The 9,634-nt window shown below is 37.2% G+C and overlaps 1 protein-coding gene across 1 annotated transcript in view; it reads left to right on the top strand.

Annotated features, from left to right (window-relative positions):
- Positions 1 to 1,370: 1,370 nt before the first annotated feature.
- Positions 1,371 to 9,634, top strand: part of LOC132359002 (muscular LMNA-interacting protein-like) — a gene marked incomplete at its 3' end in the record, with an annotated part of 46,045 nt that continues 37,781 nt past the window's right edge. Inside the window, exons 1-2 of the mRNA XM_059912209.1 lie at positions 1,371 to 1,382; positions 3,476 to 5,035. Of these exons, the coding sequence (XP_059768192.1) occupies positions 1,371 to 1,382; positions 3,476 to 5,035 (1,572 nt within the window). The remainder of the gene's footprint in view (positions 1,383 to 3,475; positions 5,036 to 9,634) is intronic.

The raw sequence follows: 9,634 nt of genomic DNA, 5'->3' as shown, positions 1-9,634 counted from the left end.
TCTGTTTCATAGATAGGTTCATTTGTGTCGTATTTTAGATTCCACATATAATTGATATCATATGGTATTTGTCTTTCTCTTTCTGACTTACTTCACTGAGTATGATAATCTCTAGTCATATCCGTGTTGCTGCAAATGCCATTATTTCATTCTTTTTTATGGCTGAGTGGTATTCCTTTGTATATAATTCCACATCTTCTTTATCCATTCCTCTGTCTATGGACACTTAGGTTGCTTCCATGTGTTGGCTACTGTGAATAGTGCTGAGAAGCAGTTAATTTGAGATTGACTAAAATGACAAGGCAGCTATACTACAGAGACTGGTTGTTAAAATAACTGATAGCCTCTATTATGCAGGATCCAATGTGGATTTAGGATTAAGACCATCCACTTGATGAGAGCAGAACACTGTAAGCCTAATCTGTTACAGAGATTACTGTGAATGTATTCAGAGCTCAGGATAGCTTTTCTAGGAGAAGAGAGTTTTGAAAATGATTTTGGAGGAGGTATGTGGTAAGGGAGCTCAAGGAATCAGAAGAGGGCTGGGGATTGGAGAACATAGCCAGGGGTGATTTTAGAGAGGTGTCTGAAGCAAAGACATCAACAAATATCAGGTTAGAAATAAATGGTGGAGAAGACAGAGAACAAGTTTGAGAGAGAAGGAATTAGAGAACCTAGAGAACAGAACAGGGGTTATTAATGGGAGAGGATGAAAAGATTGATATAATTTGTAGGCATCATCAAAGAAGTTTATTATCATCAGTAAGGGATTTACAGGAAAGAGCTAAAATAAAGGGCCTATTTCGAGCTACTTGACTGAACATTTGACAGGTATCCATCCTTTCTTCCTGCATAAAATTATTCATGCCTTTACTTGCTCTTTTTTTAAAGTTATTAATATGAGGAACTCAGGAAAATGAATCTTTTTCATTAAAAAATGCATTCCCCTCTCCTGGGAATTTTATAAAAATATGGTGCCACATTTTTATATTAGTATAAATTAGGATAACATCAAATTAGAAAAAAACATATTGCAAATGCTTATTAATACATCAAATAGGAAAATATAATAAAAAACATTCTTAGACTTTTCAGAATCTTTCCCTTTGAACTTTTCTTAGAAGTTCTTCAATAATAAGCTATTAGAAAGTACAGTAAAATTCAGAGTTACTTATACTAGGTAAGATATGACTTCATGTAATAGAATGTTTGGTAATTAGAAGCCATAGTCTTGGGGAAATTGGAGGGAACAGTCTTTTCCTCTGATGAGACCCTAAAAAATCACAGTCCTGAGATTTTAACATGATAATTTGGTGGATAATCAGGATGAATTAATGAGTTTGTTATATAAACTGAAGTTATTTGGAAACATGACTGAAAAGGTAATGGAATTTTTACGGCTGTTATTAATTTTCAATTTTTTTTATAACAAAAGCTATGGCATAGCATGCAAAGAGACTGTACATAGCCTCGAAATTTCTTCATTCCTTCCATGAGGACAGACCAATCATAGGAAACAATTAGAGAAGACCTTTCACTTATGGCTAATCACATGAGTTGGTTTTACAAATACTGGATAAGCAGAATTGTTTTTAAGCAAAACTTATGTGAGGGAATTGTTAAGCTTTCTTTCTCAATTTGATTGAATTCTGTTTGATTTTCAATTATCGCTGATTTTCAGATATTCTGGGTTACATGCCAAAATTATTCAAAAATAATTTATGTGGCAAGAATTCTGTGTTGCAAATACACAAATGAATTTACATATAAAAAGAGAAAAATATTTTGGGTACATTTGCTCAGAAACTTAGAAGTTTGGGGTGAGTTGTTTGAATTTATCAGTGTTTAGAACTCAAAACTCTTATGATATGAAAATCTTTGCATTAGGACTGACGGACACCTTCTTAACATGTTATAGAGCAAAATCAAGAAATATCTTTTACTGAGTTTATAAATGAAGCTCTTGCTAAGTTTAATTATTATGGTCGTACACTTTTCTGCTATGTAATGCAATGTACATAATATCATTATACAACTTAATATATAACTTAATAAATTAAGTATATAACTTAATAAATACAAATTAATATTTTGAATAACAGATATTCCCTAAATTCTGTATTAGGTACAAATATTTTCTTTTCTCTTATGGATCAATAGACTCAAATCAATAATTTTGAAGGGAAACCTCTGTTTAAACGATTTGGCTTTAGAATCATTTATAATTTCAGTATTTGTCTTAAAGTACTGGATAATTTTAAAAATAGCGCAAGAATAGAGCTAATCAGTTATTTTACAGGCTCTCCCTAGCTTCTCTTGAAAGTGATACATTATTTCTTTATTTTCTTTTTATTTGATGTGGGATTGGTGGCTTGCATTGTTCCAGGCAGATTAGATGAACCTATTTGCAGGGCACCTATAGAGACGTAGACATAGAGAACAGACATGTGGACACAGTGGGGGAAGGGGAGGGTGGGACGAATTGGTAGAGTAGGTTTGACATAAATACACTACCATGTGTAAAATAGATAGCTAGTGGGAAACTGCTCTATAGCACAGGGAGCTCAGCTCGGTGCTCTGTGACGACCTAGATGGGTGGGATGGGGGCAGGGGTGGGAAGGAGGTCCAAGAAGGAGGGGATATAGGTATACATATAGCTGATTCACTTCATTTTAAAGCAGAAACTAACACAACATTGTAAAGCAATTATACTCCAATTAAAAAAAAAAAAAGATAAAGTACTCTGGCTTCTTTCCATATGAAAGAGTATCTATTCATTCCTTCCAGCATAACTCACATCATTTGTTAACTGTTCATTCTGGCAAGTAATTAGGGAAAATATTTTTCATAAGCTAAAACTCCCTCTCTGTTTCGGCCTTGGCTTTCACTCTCTCAATTTATCATAGTTATGTTGATGTTGAGCGCTGCATGTTTTGAATTCTGGGCATCATTTTCAGGTTTACAATATGTAGGAGTAGTCCACGTTTTTAGAATTTTTAACACTCAAAGTGTGGTAAAGTTTTTAAGGATTGTAGTCATTATTATTATATTATGGTTTATATTCTTGCAATGGAAGAAAACCTATTTCCTTTTCCAAAGTGCATTTTGAAATTTATATTGATGGTGATTTAAATCTTTTCAAATCACGCAATTCCAAAAGGAGATAACTCTTTTAGATTTTTGTCAATGAATTATTTTCCAAAGGGAGACATGCAAATACAATTTTATATTGATGTTCATTCTGGAGAATAAATGAGATATAGTATCTAAGAGTTCACCGTTTATTTATATTTTATTTCAAATTCAAAGCAATGCCCCATTAGCCAAACAGAATTTCTGCCATTTTCTCAAAGGTTTAAGGGCCTCTTTTTGTGTAAACTAATAGGACTGTTTGCATAAACGCGCAAGTGACAAGAATGTTTTGACAGTTTCACAAATGATGTCCTATGACCCTGTCTATTTCTCTTTCCTCTAGTTAACTCCTCCCACTGCCTCTGAGCAGCTTGCCTGTAAACCACCTGCTTTCTCCTTTGTTTCTCCAACTAATCAGAAAACACCACCTGTCCCAGTCGACCTAGCCGGAGCCTCTGTCCTGGAGGAGTTCCACGCGAGGAGGCTGGATGTCAGTGGGGCCCTGGTGGAAGAAACAGCCACGTACTTTCAAACTTCCGCTCACTCTGCACCCTTTTTTGCACCGAAGGGCACGTCCTCGACGTCACAGTTCCCCCATCCCGCTCAATTATCAGGTTCTCACTCATCCAGTCCAAGTGCAGTCCAGCAAAAACCTGGCCTGACGTCTGAAGTCCTCAAGAAGACTGTCACCTCGCCTGTCCTTAGTCCCAGAGAAAGTCCGAGAACCTCTTCTCCTTCAATGTCCTCCGGTGCTTCTCTGAAGTCGAATTCAGCCTCCTACATCCCAGTCCGCATCGTCACGCACTCACTCTCTCCGAGTCCCAAACCCTTCCCCTCCCCTTTCCACGGCTCTTCTTCCACTCTCTGTAGCCAAGCGTCATCCAGCGGGAACGTCTCAAAGTCAGGGGTGAAATCCCCAGTGCCCTCCCGGCTTTCCCTCCTCACTGCCATCCTCAAGTCCAACCCTTCTCACCAAAGACCCCTTTCCCCGGCTTCCTGTCCCACCTTCTCTCTCAACTCCCTGGCTTCTTCCAGGCTCACACTCGATCAAAAAGTTAAACAAACCTCTCCTACGCCTAAAAAATCCCTCTCGAGTTGCTCCCTGCGAGCGGGGTCTCCAGAGCAAAGGGAAAACCAGGTTTCTGATCTCAGCCAGCAATCCTTTCCCTTCCCTTCTTCCACTAAAGCTGCTCCCCTTCCTGTGGCATCCTCCCTTTCTCCCCCCAAACAGGGCAGTAGCAGCCTTGCTTCTTTGAATGTAGAGAAAATGCCATCCCCCACTTCTTTGAAGAGCAGCCCAATGATTTCCCAGCTGCAAACCAGTACCTCCAGTTCTACGGGTCTGCCTCCTGTCCCTCCAAGATTTTCTCCTCTGTTTTCCAAGGGCAGACAGGATGCTGACCTCAGGGGCCCAGGAAAGCCCAGGGATATTTCCCCACATCCTTCTGCGTTAGCCTCCTTGGCATCATCTTCGGTGTCTCCTCCCACTAACCCAAGAGCCAGGCTCCCCTCTCCAGAGAAATGCTACCATCCTTCCCCAACTCTTTCAAACCTGATAAGCAGATCCAAGAGAGCATCAGCACCTCTCTCTGGCCAGGGGCAGACACCTTTAGCTCCTCCCCCACACCCTGTCTCCAGCGCTGGCTCTGCCTCTCTTCCCCAACTGGGGTGCTCCGTTCTCCCTTGTGCTAATCCGCCCACGGAGGTGCGCCACCTCAGTCCCTCAGCGCTGCACCCAAATCTTACCCTGCCTTCAAGAATTGGGAAATCCGAAAGCTCCATATCTGACCACAGGTCATCTGTTTCATCCCCATCACCTCCCATCTCTCTAACAAGAACCAACGAGCTGATTTCACCTTGTGCATTGTCCATGTCAACAGGCCCTGAAAATAAGAAACACAAGGTATTTTTTTTTTTTTTTTTTTTTGCACGTTGCATGGTGCATGTTTCTTTTGAAATACGGAATCATTTTTTTTCAGAGGAAAAATCAGCAATTATGATATTCTTTCTGTTCCTACAAGGAGATAGTGCAAGGGGATCTAGGATTTGGTATATTTGAATGTGTAGATGAATTATAAACAGTCTAAAATTGTGCATGTTTCTGAAAACCTCTTTGATTTTGCAAATCCTCTTATGGTAACCTTTTATATCTGTGGCTCCAAGGGCATTTTTTCCAGGCATAATATGAGTTATATTATTGATCCCAAAGATGGAATTTAGAGCAGTTAGATGGAATTTGGGAATATGATACATTTCTGATTCTTTAATAACATGGACCCTATTATCCATCAAAATATCCTGTACTGATAAAATAGTAGACAGGATTACTGTAAAATGGAATATTATCATATATCAAGCCCCATATGATTGCCCAGCCAATTTGAAAACTTTCTATTTCCTTTGCTGGCATTTATTTATTAGTAGTAATTTTCTTCCCCTTCTACCATGATGATTTCTTTATTGCTCTCCATACACCTCAAGCTAAATCAATATGGACTTAGCTATATACATGTTGGGCAAAAGAGAATAGAAATTTCCTTTGTATGTGAAAATTATTTGATTTATTATGAACACTGAATACTTAATGATTATAAAATATGGAAAGTATGGACAGGCTGGGTAGAGGGAAGTAGAGTTAAGAGAGGAGAAGTATTGACTTTTTAAATTTTATTTTAACATCTTTATTGGAGTATAATTGCTTTACAATGGTGTGTTAGTTTCTGCTTTATAACAAAGTGAATCAGTTATACATATACATATGTTCCCATATCTCTTCCCTCTTGCATCTCCTTCCCTCCCACCCTCCTTATCCCACCCCTCTAGGTGATCACAAAGCACTGAGCTGATCTCCCTGTGCTATGTAGCTGCTTCCCACTAGCTATCTGTTTTACGTTTGGTAGTGTATATATGTCCATGCCACTCTCTCACTTTGTCACAGCTTACCCTTCCCCCTCCCCATATCTTCAAGTCCATTCTCTAGTAGGTCTGTGTCTTCTTTATTCCCATCTTACCACTAGGTTCTTCATGACCTTTTTTTTTTTTTTCCCTTAGATTCCATATATATGTGTTAGCATACTGTATTTGTTTTTCTCTTATTGACTTTTAAATGCTCTGAAGCGACACATTGAGGAAGGATGGGAAATCAGCATTTATTTTAATATGAGAAGGGAAACATTTGAAGGAGTTACCCATAGCATTCATTGTTCATTTTTCCTGGAGGAAGGCAACTCTGCCCTAGAGTGTACCGGCTTCCCAACTGTTCTCATGTGATTTAAGACATAGAGTTTAGACACTTAGGATTCAGTCAGTATTCTATAAATGAAATAAAATTCTGAAAGTGTCTGTATTAGGAGGGGGTTTGGATTTTCAGTTCAACGCATTGAAATAACACCATTTTGGAGTGTCCAAGTTGGTTCCATGGAGATTGTGTTCAACTCTGTCACTGTTGGGATGATGAACTTACCATGGAAAAGATGAAACAGCCCACATGATGCTGTTAATATGTTACAATACAATTCAACTTACAAAGCATGCTTTAGACATCTACTGTATGCCCACCACTATACTAGCTTTTTTGTGGATGTGTTTTATTTTTAAGGAAAATAATCCTTTGTCTTAAAAATATATTTTATTCAGCAAAACAACATATATATAACGTGGAGAAGCTATAGAGAGTTATTAAATCTACAGTAAAGCTAGAAAACAAGGATAAGGCAATATTAATATAACATAATACAGATTATGTATAAAAGTTCACTGAATTCAGTATAAGAGAAATATTATTATGGGATATGGTTAGTAAGGGAAGTTATCATAAATGTCAGGCCTGTTGGAAATGTTTAGGATTTAGCTTAATGAAGAGGAAAGCAGGTGGCATTTCAGAAATGGTAAACAACTCCACCAAATATACAGATGATGATCCCAGAGGAGTATATGTGGACACGTAAGAAGATTGGGCTTATCATCGAATAGTGATGATAGTAATGATAATTACAGTAACAGATATCAAATACTTTCTGTGAGTCAAGGACTATCCTAGTAGTTACACAAAGTAGTTAAAATTTAATTAAAAGGGACCATGTTAGTTAATTTTGTCACGACCATATGAGATTGGTAATATTATTTTCTTCATTCTGTATACCAAGAAACTGTAGTTCAGTGAATAACTTGCCCAGGTTACATTTCTTATACTGGCAGAGCTGACATTTATATTAATTGAAATCTACTGATTCCTGAAGCCATGTTCTTTATTACTGAGATTTATTGCTACAAAGCAATAACTCATATTAATTATCATTTTAGCCTTATTTATTAATTCTCATGAAGGAATGAAATGATGATTAGAATTACCAATTTACATAATATTTGGATCATTTTAAAATGTATTTTTCAAGATTATTAAGTCCTTGTACTTTAAACTTCAAAGCAAATGGGATGGAGGAAATCTAACTTTCTCTCTAAGTTCGAAAATATGATTTATTTGAGGTGAAATGACCTGGTGATTATCTTTTCAATACATATGTGTGATTATGGAACTCATTTGTAATGTATTGAAAAAAAACCCCTGGTGATCTAAACATTACTTTTTCCTGAATTTATTGGCAATTATCTCTTAAACCATACTGCCTTACACTTATTCTTTACCTTTATGAAAAGTAGTTTTACTCCACAGGCTTCTTAGAGGGTTTCTGTTTGTGGTTCACTCTGTTCTGTTCATGTTTTGTCCCATTTTTGGAGAGTTGGAAAAGGATGAGCCCAGAGCGGCTTCTGATGAAGTCCTTTTTTGCCCTAAAATCAAGTTTTTTGAAGACCTGTTACTCCCCAGCTCATTTACTGCCCCCAGTATTGAAGAATTTTCAGTGTTAGCTTTATTTTTTCTGCTTATTTTCTTTATTTCCAAGTTAATAAAGTTCAAAATTTGATGAACATGTATGAAAATATGGAGAATGATTATAATTAATCCATTTTTATCTGTTCCTTTGAACATAAAAAATGTTTCTTATAATGGGTAAAATTTATGATAACTTTTGCAAAATTAGTTTCTCTTGAGACATATTTATTTGTCATATTTATCATATACATATCATATAATTATTTGTCATATTTATTTCCTCCTTGCTTCTTGCTGTTATCTCTGTAGGTAAAAAATCAGTATGTGTATATATATATAAGTAAAACTATTATTTGCAAGAATTGTAACTTGAGTGTAAAAAGTTCACTAAAATGGACACTGTTGGATACTGGAAGAGATAAATCTTATTGCAGTTTCTTTTGATGTTTGATTCGTTTTGTTTAAATTGCTAAGATTATTTTATAGATTGATAGGACGAAATAGACAAACGCTTTGGGATATCAAAGAATTTATATGCTTTTACGGACTGTTTCTTGTCTGGCTCGTTCCACTGTGGTGCTAATCTGAGCACAGAACCCTCTTTGAAGTCAAAGAGTTTCAGATTTAGATCAGCTTCACTCAGTACCAGATCCTGAAAGGAAAGAGGTCCTAGAATACAGATAGCCATCAAATTAAAACATCAATGCTTGAAAGATATTAGTTCCAAGTCTGGCCTTACTGTCCTTTGATATGAAAATGAAATGGAACAGCTAGCTTAGGCTGGGCTAAATTCAGGTATAAGATATGTTTGATGTTTCTTTTTCATAGATAGAATCTTAAAGTTCGGAATCTGCTTTTATTAGTATAACAGCTATATTCTAATTTCAGATATGGTTGAAAAATATTATTTCACATTATAATCATGGTCCTAGACAGGATGAGTGTCTCCCTGAATGTTGCTCCTATGGCTCTTTGATCAATGTGTATATTGTCTGAGACACTTTTTCCCCTTGGGAAAGCCTGAATATCAGAAAATTAATCTATGGAGTTGTATTTGGGTTCCCAATATCTTTTGCCTTCATTATAATTTACATTTTTCTCCTAACGAGTTATCATGGTGTTCCACATGGAAATTTGGGATGGCCATTACATCAAAACCTCATACATTTTGCCCCTCAATGATGATGGTCTGAAGCTCTGTGTAGGCTTCAGTGGTGTCACTGCCCTGGCCTGAAAGCTAGCTGGACACATGGATTGGTTAGGGAATCAGTTGGGAGCTTTTGGATATTTCATGAACTTTTATAGCTGATGTTTTATTTATAAACTCTCATTCTTTTAAGGCATCATATCATTTCCAAGTATATCACACTGAAAACTTGGTGGTTACAAGCTTCTATGTGATTTTCTCCATTTCTTTTTTTTTTTTTTTTAATTTTATTTATTTATTTTATTTATGGCTGTGTTGGGTCTTCGTTTCTGTGCGAGGGCTTTCTCTAGTTGTGGCAAGCGGAGGCCACTCTTCATCGCGGTGTGCGGGCCTCTCACTATCGCGACCTCTCTTGTTGCGGAGCACAGGCTCCAGACGCGCAGGCTCAGTAGTTGTGGCTCACGGGCCCAGTTGCTCGGCAGCATGTGGGATCTTCCCAGACCAGGGCTCGAACCCGTGTCCCC

This window comes from Balaenoptera ricei, unplaced genomic scaffold (assembly GCF_028023285.1).
Source record: "Balaenoptera ricei isolate mBalRic1 unplaced genomic scaffold, mBalRic1.hap2 scaffold_802, whole genome shotgun sequence".
Taxonomy (NCBI): Eukaryota; Metazoa; Chordata; class Mammalia; order Artiodactyla; family Balaenopteridae; genus Balaenoptera; species Balaenoptera ricei.
This window is presented reverse-complemented; position numbering and strand designations above follow the sequence as displayed.